The 18,803-nt window shown below is 47.2% G+C and overlaps 2 protein-coding genes across 2 annotated transcripts; both read right to left on the bottom strand.

The window, feature by feature from the left end:
- On the bottom strand, positions 1 to 3,330 carry rhoh (ras homolog family member H). Its single transcript, XM_060048077.1, has 2 exons — positions 3,073 to 3,330; positions 1 to 2,393 (listed from the first exon to the last, which is right to left on the bottom strand). Exon 2 carries the CDS (start codon positions 2,153 to 2,155, stop codon positions 1,388 to 1,390), a length of 768 nt encoding a protein of 255 aa, XP_059904060.1. The 5' UTR covers positions 2,156 to 2,393; positions 3,073 to 3,330; the 3' UTR covers positions 1 to 1,387.
- A 142-nt stretch (positions 3,331 to 3,472) lies between these two features.
- On the bottom strand, positions 3,473 to 18,294 carry n4bp2 (NEDD4 binding protein 2). Its single transcript, XM_060048046.1, has 16 exons — positions 17,875 to 18,294; positions 16,417 to 17,347; positions 16,183 to 16,307; positions 15,936 to 16,024; positions 15,455 to 15,531; positions 15,227 to 15,331; positions 11,891 to 14,667; positions 11,322 to 11,407; positions 11,129 to 11,174; positions 10,763 to 10,974; positions 9,600 to 9,724; positions 9,283 to 9,409; positions 8,951 to 9,127; positions 4,849 to 5,017; positions 4,251 to 4,374; positions 3,473 to 4,169 (listed from the first exon to the last, which is right to left on the bottom strand). Exons 1-16 carry the CDS (start codon positions 18,113 to 18,115, stop codon positions 4,124 to 4,126), a joined length of 5,457 nt encoding a protein of 1,818 aa, XP_059904029.1. The 5' UTR covers positions 18,116 to 18,294; the 3' UTR covers positions 3,473 to 4,123.
- Positions 18,295 to 18,803: the final 509 nt, after the last annotated feature.

Genomic DNA, 18,803 nt, shown 5'->3' on the forward strand with positions numbered 1-18,803 from the left:
TTAGGGGACTGGAAGAAATATTTTAATACATTTACAGCATTTTATTTCCGCACTGAGGAATACTCGATTACAATACTTGAAAATGATCTATGTACCTGGAGAATTATCTTGTTCTTTAATAAGTTAAAGATAATTTTCTTTTCAAGTATATTAACAGCCTTTCAGTAGAAGTACCGGTAGTTTAATATAAAATCAAATACTAATATGATAGTATATGTTTTTGTGTGCCTTTTACAAAAAAAAATTATAAAAGGGGGAAAGAGATAATGCTCACAGGGATACTAAATGAGAATATCTTTGACCATTTAGTCAATAGTTGGGATTAATTAAAAAAAGTGTTCAAAATGGGTGCATTTCAAAACACATTTGGAAGCTCTATATTTGAGATAAAAGGCTATTTTAAAAAGATGTCCCCAGGAGAGAATCACAGAAATGGCCGTGCTAGTCTGATGTATTAGCATCAAACGGTCTTACCATACGGGGCTAACACTTGGCCAATAGTAAGTTTAGATGTGTGATAACTAATATATATTATAACTAATATATTATAACTAATAGGAGGGGCTTCACAGCAGGCTAACCACTGACATGCCTTGCTCACAGACTGAGCTGTGAATCGAAAAGAAAAATCGGTTCTGGATTTCAACTCAATTTCCACAACCGAGTACAACTGGGATTCCCCAAAAATGCCCCCCAGACTTTAACCTAAGCCAACCCAAAGATCTCTTCGTAAGCCATGACCTCATACCTTTAACAAATACCGGAAGGTTTCACTTCATAAAAAGGATCCACATCTAGTCCGTGCTAATACCTCAACATAACTCCAATGTAATAAGAAATGTTTGTTGTTTATACTTTATTTTAGGAAAAGTCGGACATTAGTCTACAGACCCTCAAGGTGAACCTCTCCAACCAATGAGCATAAACCTAGAATCCTCCATTCTGACCGTATGCAAACCATCGGACATATCTAAACTCCCACCCATCCGGTCGTCAGATGGCAGGGCATGGGAGGTCGACCGCCACGGTCACGAAGCCATGACATGTCTACCATATCCCATTGGTTCAAGAGGGTATTTGTTTAGACCTCGCCAGGTTTGTGTAAACCGATGCCGGTTCCAGTGCAGGTTACGGGCCTCGATCTCTCCAAGTCATAGGACGTTGGCGTTTTCATTGCATCTTCACATTTCAGTTCCACAAAGTCAACATGTCTAATGTCTCTTCTCCCCTCCATCGCTGGGAGGTCACGACTTTGGAAAAAAACCTTGTGACGATCAACCGGATACAAAACAACGTGGTCATAGTTCCCGTTGTCATAGTGCCCGTTGTCACTCGCGCCCTTGACAGCCGCGGTGCCGTCCCATGCGCGGACCCAGTCCGCCCGGCATCACAACACCTTGCACTGGTCGACGTGGAACCTCTGTCGCCGGGCCTGCCTCCTGGACTGCTTGACGGCGATGCGGACGGCGCACTCAAACACCTTCTGCACGCCGCGGTCGGCCAACGCCGAGCACTCCAAGTAGCCCCTGGCCTGCAGCTCCTGGGCCACCTGGCGGCCCTCGGCCACGCCGATGCACGGGGCTCCCCCCCGCAGCTGGCTGGCCTCGCGCTGGTCCGTCTGAAGGCCCACCACCACCACCGGCACGGAGGGCAGGTGGTGGCGCACCTCGGCCATCCACTTGTGCCGCACGTCGGCCAGGGAGCTGGGGTTGGCCACGGAGAAGCAGAGCAGCACCACGTCGGCCTGCTGGTAGGACATGGGCCGGATGTTCTGGTAGGTGTCGTCGCCCGCCGTGTCCCAGAGCCCCAGGCTGATGGGCACGCCGTCCATGTACACGTCCACGCCCATGTTCTCGTACACCGTGGGCTTGTAGGCCTCGGGGAACTCCTCCGAGGTGAAGCGCAACAGCAGGGCCGTCTTGCCCACCGCCGTGTCCCCCACCAGCACGCACTTCACCGCGAGGTTTGCCGACCCGCTCATGGCCCCGCTGACCCACGCCTTCCCGCTCGCCCTCGAAGGATGTACGGATGATTCCCGGGAGGCGGCTTGGCCCGCCGAGTGGGGACGTTTTTTTAACTTCTCAACACGATGAGGTGGGGTTGTGTTTTTCCCCTGCCCCGATTGGGTGACCTCCACCAGGGTAATAATAACCATACCAGGGGAAGTCCATTTTAGCTGTTAAGTAGCGTACGCGGTTAAACTACTATTTATCATTAATGGGTGGATATATTGTGAGATTGAATAAGCAGATGTCCGGAGTCGAGACGCCCTTTGGGTTGTGGTTCATACATCCACACGTTGTTCAGCACATCTTCCAGTTCCTGGAGTCTCATGTAGACCGTAGAGACGGAAGATAAAAGTCCTTCTGTTCAGTCAGCTCCGGGGGAAGTTACTGAGGAAATAGAGACGACAATGTCAGTAAATTCAAAATAATCTTCCCTTGGAGTAGCGTTCATGAAATGATGGTGCAGCGGTTTAGTTTTAAACCGATTTGTTTTACTTCAATGTGTGTCTGGAGAACTTTTAGCATTCTCTTTTAAAAATAGAAACACTATTGCATAGGAAATAGAGACGAGTAATCACTGTGAGGAGATAAACACTACAATGTATATCATCAAGTCCAAATATTGTGGCAGTCGGGATAGTTAATAGATTTCGATGGTTTGCAACAGTTATAGAACACAGACAATTCCCATGTGTGTGTTTGTGAGAGTTTAAGAGTTGGTTAGTAGTTGAAGACAAAGTAGTTGAAAAAAAGTATAAATAGTATAATGAGTGTGTGCCTTAATCGTCAGAGAAATCGTGTGCAGTTTTCAACTGTAGCCCAATGAAAATCCTTTCCAGATCACCTGGCACCAGCTGATAAACCATTTATAGAATACATTTTAAGCGCAGAGAGACTTAGAAAATAAGGTATATCGTGTATTTCTAAGAAAAACTAAAAAGAAAGCCTGAAGATTGTTCGTTCAGTAGGCCTACTCCACTCCATCACGCTGCATGTTGCAAATCCAACCCGAAATCATAAATGTAATAATTAAAGAAAATGCATATTTATTATTTATTTATTTTACCTTGTTTCCGTTGTCGAGCTCATCGTCTTGGAACTCGCAAGCTCGGAAAGAAACCATTTCCATTCACACATCGGTGCTTCATAAGAAAAGTTAAAATATCCAACTACAGTGCTACAATTTAAAGTCGATTTATATAATCAAACCCGCAACGAAGTTAAACACAGAACGGCAAAAACCGATCTAAACGGCGTTATCAGAACACGCGTTACCGTCCAACTAGTTCAAGAGTGAGACATGACAGTGAAGACCTACCTCTCCACCATGCACTGCTCTGCTCTCACAGCATCCGCTCTGTGGAACCAGGCTGCTGAGTTTCATCCCACCCACAGCCTTCTTTGAAAATGCTCTTATGTAATTACTAACTTTAATCTGCAAAATCTTAACAAACACACACCCGATATTAAAAACACATCTCTTTAATAAAATATTGATTGTAAATGTAGGACCATGTAGAACAATATTACAAAGTACAAAAATAAAATCATCATCAATTCCATGAAATTACATATCATGAAATTATGAAATTTTCATCAGTTTAATTATCAATAAAGTTCACTAAGGTACACCAGTAAATATGGCCATTATAATAACCACAAAGGAATTAAAAGCGCAAATAATTATTTTTTAACCTGAGTCAGTATTTAGCAGCAGCTTCTTCGTCAAACATTTTTCCATTACTCAAATTCTTGATACAACTTTAGAGATTAATATTCACCCTGTGATATTTAATCATCTGGACTTTTATAAATCACATGACGTTATAGTAAATCATCTCAAAAATTATTCTCAGTAAAAAAAGGAAGGAATAAAAAATAATAAAAATGTAAAAACCCTTGGTTCTTAAGATATATACATCAAGACTTCCTAAAACGTCCCAGGTAAGGCTTTTGATTAAGGCAGCAGTTGGGCGCGTTGGGGGGGACAGGGAAGTTAGGGGCGGAAGGTAGGAATTATAGTCAGACGACAGTGGTCCAATCCTCGCCTACAGTCCATTCGTAGCAGCAGTGGCGGTTTATACAGGGGTCCACCTCACAAGGTGGCACTGCTCGGATCAGTTCAGAGACACCAGAACCAGCCCCGTCTTTGGCTCGCTGAACCTGAGAGGCAGATGGCGGGGGGAACGGTTAGGATCTGGGGTACGGGGGCTTCACTATGCGTGTGGGTGTGTGGGTGCGTACCGGTAGTGCTTGTTGGTGAGGTAGTCAATGACTGCGGGGCGGATGCGGGCCACTCCCCCCTGGCTGTGGTTCCCTCTTCCTGTGATGACGGAGAGCTGGGGTTGACACAGACCCTGCTGGTACTCTACAGACAGACAGAGGCAGAGACAGGAAGACAGACAGACCGAGAGAACAAGACAGATCAGAGTCAGACACGAATGTGGGGAGACATAATATGGCTGTTTTCATTTGAGGTCAAGTAGTGGGTTTCTTTAGTCGTGCTTACCAGACACACACACACACACACACACACACACACACACACACACACACACACACACACACACACACACACACACACACACACACACACACACACACACACACCTTTGTCCTATTGACTTCTTAGTACATTTATGCATCTTCTCTCTCTCTCTCTCTCTCTTCTCAGTGTAAGCAATTATAAAGAAATTAAATTGTGACCCCCCGAATACAACTTACAACCCCACGCATACTTCTTATGAGTAACCTTATATTTCATAACCACAATCCCAAGTGTCCTTCTCACACAAACACCCGAATAATAACCACACACACACACACACACACACACACACACCTGTGGTCTTGTCCAGCAGGACCTGGCCGAGCTGCTGCAGCGCCTCGTCCACGTGCAGGCCGTGCAGGTCCAGGATGTTGCGGGGCAGCAGTGAGGAGTTCACCTGCTCGAAGATCTGCACCGCCGCTCGCCGGTTGGCCTCCTTCATCTTCTGCCCGTGGAGGTGACCCTGGGGGAGGCCGAGAGAGAGAGAGAGAGAGAGAGAGAGAGAGGGGGGGGGGGCCGCTCAGATGGAATCAACCGGAACAATAGAACCTCCAGAACCAAACAGAGGGGGAGCTCCGGCTAGCCCTTCATTTGGTTTGAAGGCCAGAAAGGTGCACGCACACGCGCGAAACCTGAAGTAGTAGCACTGACACTTACGTCAAGCCCACAGCTTTTGAGGCGTCAGTACTACTCATTACGAAATGAGTCAGTTGTGTTCTATTGAGGGATTTGTGGTATTTCGGATGTTTCCTGTACACCTTTGTCCTCCATTACACCTGGCTTACAGGACGGCTGCACGCATAGTGTGGAAACAGGCCAAATGCACAGCTAGGCAAAGACATGGAGGCTGGAGACACACACACACACACACACACACACACACACACACACACACACACACACACACACACACACACACACACACACACACACACACACACACACACACACACACACACACACACACACACACGGCTAGCTAGATTTCGATTTATGATGCATTTATTAAAGCCACAAATATTTGTTTTGTTATTAAATCGGTCTAGTTAGAAGACATGGATTGGTTTTCCCAGTTGGTGATATTGACACTCAAAACGTTTTTTCAGGTTCGTTCTCTGCAATGTAGAGAGGAATGTACTGCAATCATCAACAGCCTAATTGTGAGAACATCAGTTGGATAAAATTAGGTGACATCAATGTCATCAACTTGTACAATAAACTTGTACAATAAACCGTTAAGGTTGAAGGACAATAATACATGAGCTGGTTCTCCATGTTGCCATGCAGAAGACCTCCTTGAGTGTGTGTACTGATGGTTGGCTTACCCGGGGATTCCACCGGGCGTGTTACGGCAGCGTTACGGCTGCGACTCTGCCCTCCTTGCATTTCCACCGGGCGCGTTACGGCAGCGCAACGTGCGTTGCGAGCCAGCCGTATTCACGCGAGATCACGAGATCACGCGTGAATCCTAAACCTAATGTACTCACCTTCCACTCCCAAAGCGACTGCAATTAAATGCCATGCTTGGTCCTTCCGGCCATTACCCTTATAAAAAGGATGATTTGGTACATAAATGACGTTGTGATAGGCTACATGCGCTGAGTATTGTGTTTTATTTTGAAAATTGACCGGATGCTCTATGGCTTTTATTTTTTCACTTCCTGCCCTGCTCGATCTGCTCTTTTGAAATTGACGCGGTTCAGCAACGGCTTGCGGCAAATAGAAATGCTACGGAATGATAGCGCTGCGGCGCGGCGAGCCGCTCCTGGGACGCTGCTGAGACGTTCCGCAGCCGCGCCCGGTGGAAATGGTCTCATTGATTAGAGTGGAACCTATCTGCTGCGGTGACCTCGGCCAAGACGTGCCGCAGCCGTAACGTTACCGTAACGCGTCCGGTGGAATCAGGCCTTTAGGCCACGTTTATACATAGCAGGGTATTTATAGAAACGAATATTCCCCCCCCTGCGTTTTCAAAAATAACATTGTGCACACAACATCGTTTTCAAAAAAGTTGTCGTGTACATCAAAACGCAGAGATACGCCGTCGAGCGCCATCATAACTATGCCAAACCTAGGGGGCGGAAGTGTAGGGAGAAGGATAAAGCCATGCAAGCCAATCAGAATCCTCAGAATCAACAACAACGAATAACACGAGCGTCTTCCTGTAACGAACTGTAAACATAGGGCGCTCATATGACGTTAAGCATTTCCTGGCGCATAATGTGACGCTTCAGAACCTAAAACCCTGTTTCTCCCCGTTGACACGACAACACATAACCATCGTTTTCAGAAATCTCAATTTTGGCCGGAGTTTTTAGAAATGATAGTTTTCTATGATAAAAACTGCGTTTTCGTCTAAATGAGAGGCCAAACCGCGTGGAAATTAGGGATCGACCGATATTTCGGTCGGCCGATATTATCGGCCGATATTCGCGGTTTTTACGTGTATCGGTATCGGCGATGTTCTACCTCACCTGTTTTTAATATTTGTTAAATATTGTTCATCTACTTGTTCTTACTTGTTCTACTTCACCTGTTTTTACTATTTGTTAAATATTGTTTTTTATATTGAAGTTCAATAAATGTTCCCTAAAAAAAATAAAATAAAAATCGGCTCAAGAAAATCGGTATCGGCGTATCGGCTAAGGCTGATGAAAAAATATCGGTATCGTATCGGCCCTAAAAAATCGGTATCGGTCGATCCCTAGTGGAAATATCTGCGTTTTCCCTTCGTGTAAACGGGGCCTTATGGTGCGTTCCAAAGCCCATACAAACCAGTGGGATGTGGGACTTATCCTACCTGAACTGTCCTAGCTCCTACTTGGTGAAGTGGGGGTAGGCCGATCACCCCCCAGTTCGCTAGTAGGAGGTTCCACTTCGACGGTGGGATGTTCCACTTCGACAGGCATTCCAGTGCACTTTTCTTAGTTGGAGGTAGGATAAGTCCCACGTCCCACTGGTTTGTATGGGCTCTGGAACGCACCATTAATCAGTGCACACTGATTGCTCAATGCACAACAGGTGTGCAGTCCCACCAAGCCCCAGAGTCTAAAGGCTCGATTCCACCGGAGGCGTACGCGCCGCGGGACGGCTGCGCCGCGGTCACCGCTGCTGATCGCTTCCACTATAATCAATGAGACCATTTCCACCGGGCGCGCCGCGGAACGTTTCAGCAGCGGCGTGCTGCGCCGCGGCGCTATTTTTCCGTCCAATTCTATTTTTGCCGCGAGCCGCTGCTAAACCGCGTCAATTTCGACAGAGCAGGTCGAGCCGGGCAGGAAGTGAAAAGTAAAAGCCATAGAGCATCCGGTCAATTTTCAAAATAAAACACAATACTCAGCTCATGTAACTTCACATCAACATTATTACGTCATGACCGGTGGGTCTCAGAGGGTCGGCAACATGGACGACGAGAGACTCATTGTCGAAGTTCAGCAACATGAAGTCATTTATGTACCAGATCATCCTTTTTATAAGGAAAATGTCAGAAAGGACAAAGCGTGGCATTTAATTGCAATAGTTTTGGGAGTGGAAGGTGAGTACATTAGGTTTAGGATTATCGCGTGATCTCGTGATCTCGCGTGAATACGGCTGGCTCGCAAGGCAGCGCTACGCTGCCGTTACGCGCCCGGTAGGAATGGACGCAGGGCAGAGGACGCGGCCGTTCCGCGGCGCGTACGCGTCCGGTGGGATCCCGGTGTAATGCTGTAATCCATTTGGATGGTACGCCGGTACGTGCAAGTTGTAAGTTGCAAATCTCCCAGCTTTCTTGCGTCATTACACTGAGGCACGCCCCCTTTTGGTCGTAGTATCTCGTCGCTTTGAAAGTAGAGCGAGTTCAGTGAGGCCGAACGTACTACTCGTCAACAAAAATGGCTGCGCCCATAAAGAGATTTAATTTCTCGATCATTTTTATGTAGATTTTAAATGCTTTTACAAACTTCATTACATTGCTACTTTATGCCGGTCACCAATTTATGCATTGTATGGTCTTGCTGTGCGTGCAATACAATGTAAAGTTGTGTTGTTTGTTTTCGAGCTGGTTTGCTAAAGAGGCTAACAATAACAATGACTAGCCAATGAGAAACGGGAAAAATACTACAACCAAAATGTGACGTGCCTCCGCAAATGCCGCAAGAAAGCTGGGAGATATGCAATTTACGATTTGCACGTACCAGAGTACCATCCAAATGGATTACAGCATAACTCTGGCCAGGGGAGGCTGCTTAAACCAGCCATCCCCCACACACACACACACACACACACACACACACACACACACACACACACACACACACACACACACACACACACACACACACACACACACACACACACACACACACACACACACACACACACACACACACACACACACACACACACACTGCGTTACCTGCTGGGCGTAGTGGGACGCCACCTCCTTCTTCCCCTGCTTGAAGGCCTCCGCCGCCTTAGCAAAGTTATCCATCTGCCGGCGTTTCTGCAGGCTGGCCTCGGCCCTGAAGTCCTCGTACTCTGGGTCCTCCGTGTCCTGGAACTGACTGGGCCCAGGGTCTTGGAGCTTGGGCCTCTGCGGGGGCCGGGGGTAGAAGATACACTGTGGGGTTCAGTGGCCATGATGATGCCTGAGGGATCCACTGATCCTCCCATAGAGATCAAGGACAACCGGGGGTTGTTGATGAATTGTGTGAATGGCGCCGGTATTAAGAGTGTGTGTATGTGCACCTTTTCCCGCTCCTTGCTTGGTGCTCGGTACGGCTCTGTGCGAGGAAACTCTGGGGCCACAACCGTCTTAACTGGACCCTCATCTAGCAGAGAACGAATGAACTGCTCTGTCTCCTTCAGACAATAGCTGGACGGGGACAGACAGACAAACAGACAGACAGACACAGACACATGTTGAAAAATCCAGTACTATATCATAGAACTACAATTACACATAACCACGAATCCAGGTGTACATTTTTAATTAATTAATACATTAAAAAAAAAAAGGTCTAGAGTGCTCTGAAAGTTGTTTCTTTTGGGGGGGGGTCTCTCACTTGTGGTCTCTGAAGATGTCGTGGAGGAAGTGGCGGTCGATGCCGGGGAAGAGGCCGTACAGCTGCTTCTCCTTCAGCAGCGTGGCGCCGTCACGCAGGTCCAGGTCGGCACGGCTGTGCCTCGTCTGGGGGAACCGAGGTTGGGTGGAAGTGAAGGGAGATGAACGGTAGTAATAATAATAATAATAATTAGAGCTGTCAGTTAAACGCGTTATTAACGACGTTAACGCAAACCAAATTTAACGGCGTTAAAAAAAATTATCGCGCGATTAACGCAATTTTTTTTATAAAAATAAAAAAATAAAAAAATATTGTTTTGGCTCAAAACAAAGAAGCAGTAGCCTGACTGCTATGTTCAAATGACATTTGTTCAAAGCAGTCGTTTAATTGCACTATAGGCTATTTTTTTGTATCGTCCTGTTTTGATCAGTATATGCCAATGTTGTTATCAATAGAAAATCTTTTGCACAAGGCAAGCCGATACACTTCACCATGTTGATAAGAGAATTAAAATGAGAAGAATTATGGGACAAAAAAAATCAAGGGATATTTAGCATAGAAAAATAATTTGCGATTAATCGTGAGTTAACTATGACATTAATGCGATTAATCACGATTAAATATTTTAATCGCTTGACAGCTCTAATAATAATGGATTGGATTTATATAGCGCTTTTATAGACACTCAAAGTCGCATTTACAGGGAAGGGGGAACCTCACTAACCACCACCAGTGTGTAGCACCCACTTGGGTGATGCACGGCAACCAATCAGCGCCCGAACGCTCACCACACACCAACTTGAGGTGGAGAGCGAGTCAGCCAATTATACAGGAGGATGATTAGGGGGCCAGATTGCACTTAGTAGACTTAGTACTCAGGATAGGATAGGAAAGGAAAAGGGCATTGACAAATCAGGTTACCCTGAGAGATGTATTCTTTCAGGTCGTTTCAGCTTTAACATGAATGGTAGTCAAAAGGTAAGAAGGCAGGTGTTAAAGCATAACTTTAATAAAATGAGCAAAACAAAAAATAACAAACCTAAAATTGAACGAGGGAAAATCCACCCGTCATGTACAATGCCTTGCAACACTGTCGCCAGGCGTTTTGAGCGATTATGGGTGAATGCCAAAATGCAATGCCAAAGGGTGTGTATATGCAATACCTTCTCCATTTTCTGCTGTCGAGCGTGCTCCTCTGACATAATATCCCTGAGGGAAACCTGGGTGCGGGGCGCATTCCAATGGTCCATGATTGGGAAGTCTGCCTGGGCCTCTGATTGGCTGCTAAGTGACGCATACCCATCTGCCCCAATCAGAAAGTCTGCTGGCCGGGTTCCAGGTTTGGCTGGCTGGCTCTCGCCCCAATGGGATGAGCCTACATAAACATCGAGATGTTTCGTGTCAATCATAACGTCCCGTAAAAGTTGCAACAAAAAGCATGAATGTCTGGGTTAGGTGTGGAACAGACGGTTGAGGGTCTTTACGTCCTTGTACGCAAACTTAAACGGGCATTTCAAGTATCTACTCACTTTCCTGGAACAGGTGGTAAGACAGCGCCTCTTGTCTCTGGCTTTTCTGCAAACCAAACTTGAACGTCAGCCAGACATAACGACGGAGTAGACTTGTGCAACGCACCGGCAACAGATATGCCTGACATGTCAACTCTTGTTGTCATGTCGAGAGTCCACTGATGCATCAGTGGAAGCCATTGTTCAGACTCACCTGGATTGTGTCCTTCCACTTCTCGTGGAGCATTTTAGCAAGGTTGAGATCCATGTGCACAGAGAAGTCATCTCTAGAACATGCACCTGAGAGTTATGGACCAGACATGTTAATTCAAGGTTAGGACAAGACCTTGTGAACAGCAAAAACACATAAATACCAAGACGATTGCTTGCAGCATGTTCAATTGCCTTGATGTGCACTCGTTGTATTGAGGGGAAGGCAATCGTGCGTAATGTGTTAGGAGTAGAGCTGCTCGATTATGGATAAAGATCAGTCACGATTATTTCTTTGGTCAATATTGCATGTTTTTTTAGCATTTCTGTCCAAAAGAAACGATGTGCATCTGAGAACTTTGAAATGTCCCCTTAAAAAAAACACACTAAATGTTCAAATTGAAAATGTTCAGATCGAAAATAATGTACAAATATGTATGTTCTTCCAAAAATTTTTTACTTTATTGTATTTTTTGATACAATTTGTATTCAAAAATCAAAATCGCGATCAAAATTATATAATCGCACAGACCTAGTTAGAACCATGGGTGACTAGCATTGGCTAATAGCTACCTGCGTCTATTCCCACGGGTCCAAAGAGTTCAGTCAGTTGCATGGCCAGCTCCGTGGGGAGCGTTAGCTCCAGACTACGGATGTTCATGTGCCGGCTTCGGTTCTCCTCCTGGAGCTTCCTGGAGTTCCTCTCGTCAACCCTCTGTTCCTCCTCCCTTTTGTCCGACTCCTCCAGCTCAACGAGGAGAAGCCGGGTCATCTCGTCCATGTCAGACAACTCCTCTCCGCCATACTTGGCTCCTAGGTTCTCAAATGACGTCTCCTCATCGGAGCTATTGAGCTTGGGCCCCTCGCTGATGGGCTTTGATGTCACTTCCTGTCCGACTGCGTCCCAGCCTCCTCCCGTTTCTTCCCCCTTACTCAGCAGCGCAAGCAGTGGCTGAGGGGTCGTGTTCTGTTTGGATCGTCTGCCGACTTGATCCCCGTTCGTGGTCGTATCCTGAGACCAAAGTCCTCCACGACTTCCGGACAGCTCGTTTTTCGTCCTCGATGCACTGATATCCTTCGACCGTGCCCCTGATGTTTCAGTGTTAGAATGAGACTTCTCCCCAAACTCGTTCACTATTCTCAGCAGTGCACCCCCCCCCTCTGCACTGGCTACCTCGTGGGGGTCCGCCCCACCAACCGGTGCCCCTGACGCTGGGCGGTCACCGGGGTCCCCCTCTTCATCTGCACTAGACGGCAACCCGATGTGTAGATCCCTCTCCAAACTGTCACATAAAGTGGCCAGGTTCTGCTCGTCTTCCCCCCAGACGTATCCCTGGCCCTCGCCATCGTCATCCCTGAAGAACCTCTCCCCAGAGTCCAATAGCAGGTTGGTCGTCCACTCCAGGTCCTGATGACACTTATCATAGAGGTCTTCCAGAATGTCGAAGCTCACCAGTTTAAAGTGACGGCTGAGGATGCGCAGGTTCTCCAGCCGGCTTCTGGCCACCCCCACCTCCATCTCCTCCACCTGTGTGCCTTTCTCGTGCCCCATGCGGTATGGCACCTCGCAGTGGCCGAGTGGGTGAACTGCAGTCGCTGCGGAAACCGCGGAACACACAGAGGGGACAAAGCGGAAGGGGTCGCCAGTCAAGACGGTGATGTCCCTGGGGGGGACCCCCGCGCCGACCGCCGTTGTGTCATCGGGCCTGGGGTGCTGATCAATGCGCCAGAGGAAAGCAAAGTCTTGAGGGTCTGTTTGGGAGGCACAGCCATCGTCTTCCCCCAGGCTATGGGGGTCAGAGTGTGGCTGGACCATGGTCTGAGGGTCAGGGATCGGGTCAGGGCATGGCTCATGACTGCCTTTAGAATCTAGGCCTGTGTTACAATCTGGACTAGCGGCGAAAACGATTGCTGATGGAGTGCTCCCATGACTAGAGGTTTGTCCGGGAGCATTAGTATTTGGACTAGGATCAGTCGGGGGTTGAGGGGCAGGGGAAGGGCAGTTTTGGGTAAAGGTGAGGGCTAGTTTACAAAGCTTGCCTGACCTACGACCCTTTTTGCGTTCCTGGCTGCCCCCGCTGAATGTGCTGCCTTTGGCTTCGATGCTGCCCTCGGAGGCCGGACTCTGACCCACTTCACCCATAGGGCTTCCGAAAGCTTCACCACTGTTTTCCCCCAGTGAGCCAACACTATCTGTCCGATGAGTGACCTTCTCAGTAGTAGTCCCCGCTCCAACCTCAACCCCGATATCAGAGGTAACCACTCCGTCTTGGCAAACGTTTGCCGCCACAATCTCTGAGGCTTTCAGTAAATCAGCATTATCATAAGAAAGACAGGCACTGGGGTCCGTAGACTCTGACCCGGACACTATGTCTTTACAAACCTCTGGGTTGAGATCGATCTCTTGTCTACTACTATTTACTACGGACCCAACTTCCCCCCCTCCTAACTCAACCAAAGTAGCTTCAGATGGTTCACTTACTATCAAGGAAAGGTCTGCCTTCCAGTCCAACACACAATCAGGTAATTCAGACCTGACACCGTCACTCCGGTTCATGTTGTGCTCCGAGTTCTCATAAATTGCATCACCTTGGGACCCTTGCGCACCACCTCTTGTCTCCCCTTCTCTCTCCAACCGGTCTCCAGAGCTGGAGGAGAGCGAGCGGGCCAGGGGAGGTACCCTTTGTGTCAGGTCATCGCTCGTCTGAATCAGGTCAAGGAGCTTCTGAAACTCGGTCACATCAGGGCCGCTTTTGGCTTTTATTCTGCCAGCCCTGCCAACCTCTTCTTCCCTGTCCCACTGTTCCTCTCTTCTCCTCGCCTGCCGCTGCTCCATGCAGTCCTCGTAAGGCCAGTCCCCAACAAAATCTAAAAGTTCTGGCCTTTGCTTGACGTCCCCCACATCTCCGCCTTCGGCCATCTCTCCCACCTCTCCGGGGGGGTCAGGATCACCCCCCAGCTCAGCTGAATGAGACCAATTGAGGCCAGCCGCTCTCTTTCCCTGCACATTCCTAACACTTTGCCCTATAGACTCAGAGAACGCCATGGGCAATTCGTCATCGGGCTGATCTTCATTCACTACCGATTCCACAATGCAGTCAGGAACTCCTTGATCAAGGCTACGTTGCAGGTGGGCGTCCAGTTCCATATCTAGTAAATCCATGTCGTCGACATCAGCGTCAGTCTTTTGGGCGGACTGCTGGCTACCATGTGCTGCCATGAACGTATCCCCGGTAGGCCCGATAGAGGAAACATCAGGAAGTGCAGAAAATATGTAAGGGTTGGACTGTTCAGTTCCCTGAGCAAATCCAGGCTCTCCTACCAAGTCCGGGCAAAGAGTGTCTGGTGACCTTGGTCAAGAAAAAACATATCACATATCAGTTAGAGCGAGGAGGGGGAAGAGTGTACTCTACTAAACAAGTTATCGTCGAGCAAATCATAAACAAATACACAATATCATTTGAGGTCATTTTGATAACATAAAAATGCATCATATATAATGATAATATATAGCTAGGCAAAGTTCTGGCCAAATATCATTAAATTGTGAATTTGATTATAATTTTTTATGTTCTTCGGTTTGGATCAGAAATTTCTTATTAGCCTATGGATGCTTATCGTATGTACATAAGTTTGTTATATCATTAAATCATAAATTAGTCAGTGATTCATTCACACCGGCAATACATCTGTTTTTATGGGACTTAACATAAGCTAGTCCCATAATACATAGCAGCTTTAAAGCAAATACAGCCAAAATTCCTGCTGTTGGTATGCAAAATAATAATAAAAAAAAGCTATTGGTGATAATTATCAGACGGATTATTACTATAGTTAGATGAGGCCGAGTACAGTACATTCTGTGAAAATGTATCCCAGTTCAATAAGCTCTGAGTTTATGACACTCACTGGTGGGGGAACTGGGAACCCATGATGGACTGGATGGAAACGAAGCGTTCATAGCCATCCAGAATACGACGAATCTTTTCCACTGGCACATTATGCTTGTTACATCTGGACATGCATGAAAACGGGAAATACAGAGAGAGGCGTTAACCACGTAAAGTCCTCTAATTATTATATTATTCACAACAACCTGGAATAGATGCCTTATTTCCATTTCTTCACTTTTCTTACCTCGCAAGTTCCCTTGGCTTGTATTTCCACCAGGTGTCCGGTTCCCGGAACAGTACCTTGAAGTTATGTCTCAATGCCTAGGTAGGACACAATGACCGAGACCTTAAAAGCCTATTTTTAGACTGGCAACTTCCATAATATATTCAAATTCCCCACCTTTTCTATTAACTAATCCCACCCCTAACCCTTAAACTATATTTCCTCAAAACAAAAGGCCAAAATAAATAACTCTTAACGACCGGGTAGAACAATGAAGAAACATGTACATGGGGCACATAAGGGTAATGCCTCTTCTTAGTATGGCTAGGAGTCCTAAAAGGTGCAATATCAGCAAACACAATATAACAACTGTTCAAATTAGTAAAAACAATGCAAGTGGCAAAAATGAAATACCCTAGTGAAATTAAAGGATGGATAGGAATGACAAACAAATTGAGTGAACGACGCAGTCGTTATGTGTGTATGTGGGTAGTGGACACACCTGTGCTACGTATGGCCTCATCTCCCAGCCCTGCATGTTGGTGTTGTCGATAATGATGGGACTAGCCCCCCTGGAGAAAGCTTCCTGAGCTGTGGGATGAACAGAGTGAGACACCGTTGAGACAGAAGACAAACACCTCAACTGAAGCGCTGTTGGGAGTCAACGCCAACGACCGAGCCACGTCAACGGATGTGGACATTTCAAACTCATTCAATTTTAGTGACAATTTGAAGACGGTTGCGTTTACATCTCTTATGGTTCCACTCATGGGCCTCGCCCAGAGCCGACGGATCAAAACGATAATCTCCATGGCGACTGAAATAGTCGTCTGTGCTCAGCACCACTCCGCCTGGGTTCTGGTCCAACATGTCCCTGAAAGAAACAACAACAACAACAACAACAACAACAAACAATTCAAAACTTGGTGACAGCAGAACGAGTCCAACGGCAGCCTTCGGTGTCACTACGGCGTCATACTGACCGGGCCAACGTGGACTTGCCGGATCCCGGGGCCCCGCGCAGAAGCACTAGTACCCTCCCCTCGATATGAAGCCGGCTATGGGCGCCGGCGCCCCGCGGAGCGGGAGGCGGGGCCCGCGACTTAGGAATGGCATCCAGCGGTTTAGGGGACCCTAGAGGGCTGGTCCATTGGTTTGACCAATGGGAAGCGGGTCTGAGACGGCTGTCCCAGGGAGATGCAGAGGCCACGGGGGTGATGAAAGTGGGGCCCTGGTTTCCATGGACGCGGGGACAGAATGACGGTAACTCGGGGTTCCAATGCGTTGGTTGCCATGTTTGTGGGAGCACCTTCGATCTCACCCCTCCTCCCACGCCTCCGTAGGGCATGCTCTGTGAGCTCTCGGAAGCAGCGTCACTCTTCTTATAGACCTGGAACGCCGAGGGCCGCCCGGATGCCACCAGATCCAAAGAAGCGTTGGGTTTGGCTTTGGCCGCAGCCGATTCAGGTGGCGATATCAGATGACTGTAATTTAGCAACGATTCTTCCTTCTTGACATCCTTCCGCTCCCAGAAACTGAGCTTGTTATTCAGGGAAGGGCTTCCGGATGTGCCCGTGCTTGTGGTTCCCGGCTCCAAGCTGGACTGGAGCAGTTCAGGGAGAGCACGCTGTGGTATTGGGGGTGGAGGGAAAGAGGACAGGGGAGCGGAAGCAGCTGAGAAAAACTGAGAGCTCAACAGGTTTCCTTCCGCTTCCTCTGTCAAAAAGGATGCTGGGAAAGGAGAGGACAGTGATTTGGATTGATTAGGTAGATCCAAATCTGGGCTTTGGTCAGAGCGTCTGGGACTGAGGAGGGCTGCAGCAGTGAGCTCGAAACCAGAGGCTGGGCCAGGATAGGGGGCCACAACTTCTGCAGCGACGGAGAGCTCCAACAGAGAATCCATTGCATTGTCCACTAGAGAACAGGAAAGAAGGAGAGAAATTAGAGTTAAAAAGGAAAGAATGCACAAGTATTACATGATTAAAAAAGGCCTTCCATTAAATTAATGAACAGAATTTTTATAGTGGCAAAGGCGGATGCGGCATACATTAGTTAATGTCAAATTAATCTATCATTCATCAGTCATTCATTCATTTAAATTCAATGGGTCTTTTGAACCATCACGTGTTGAACTGGAACACGATTGTAGAGCAGAGCAGATCACATGTTTTTTTTACGCATAGACATGAGTGTCACAGGTTAACGACTAACAGGTGCAAAAACACTAATCTTGATGCAATGACACATTTCTTTGGTAATGATTCCTCATATTCTGACGCCAGATTATGATGATTAGCATGAGACAACGATAATTAAACCACATTTGTGGTGCATCACTCATGTAAACACAGCCCGTCTCTAAACTACACCACATGCTAACAAACAAGCTAGTTGTTTAGCTCCCTTTTTGAAGTTCGCAGGCACGGAACTGTGTTGCCCACCTTTAAAACCACACTCCGAAAGCACGATGTAAATTATTTCCGGGTCCAAATGTGAAAACATCTCCTTCATGTTTTTAACGATTTCCTCCTTTTGAGATCTGGACATCATGGACAGATTGCTCGCCATGGCATTCTCATATCCCCTCAATCCGCGAGTGGATTGGCTGCTGCTCGGAGTGTCGTCGTTTGACAGCCCGGGAACTCTTGCGGGGCTCTGCGCGTTTTTCTTTTTCCGAGGCATGACCGGTCTAGCTTCGTTACCCCAGGTCACCGATGATGTTTGGTTTCATTCAGCTAAACATCAACTCAAAGTGCTCGCTACAAAAGAAGTAGGCGCCGCAAGAGTAGAAACATGCTGTTGAACCGGACAGTGGAGTGGGACGGCCGGGGTGGACTTTTCTGACGCGTATTTCCCATGATGCATTACAGCTATGGAGATGGTAAAGTTTATCAATAGTTGACTTCAGGTAGAGATGGTTATGGTTGAGTAAAGGTCAGTGGGATTGTGGATGAGATTGTGCATCGTCGGGTTGAGAATAAGCGCTAAGAATGTCTGCATCACAAGAGGTTAATGGGAAAAGCATAACAATTACAAGTTTATGCGTTAACACGTTTGAGTGGGCATTAAAGTGGCGTAGGCAATGGGGCAGGTTGGACATTCAGACAATCAAATTGTAATTTAATAGATAGAATGCAGATACTGTCAACGTGTTACAAAAGTCTAACGTTTGCTTTATTTTATCTAATTACTCGCATCCACAAATATATGACATGGGAATGCATCAATGGGATTTGTTGTTGGCGAAACTCATATGGATAGGACTCAAGGGAGTTGTAGTACCGCAAAAAGCGAAAGGATTTCGTCTCGTCTCGCATGAGAAACGCTGTGGCAGTTTCATACACAGCATTGCAATCACCCCCCATAATGA

This window comes from Gadus macrocephalus, chromosome 3, assembly GCF_031168955.1.
Source record: "Gadus macrocephalus chromosome 3, ASM3116895v1".
Classification (NCBI taxonomy): Eukaryota; Metazoa; Chordata; class Actinopteri; order Gadiformes; family Gadidae; genus Gadus; species Gadus macrocephalus.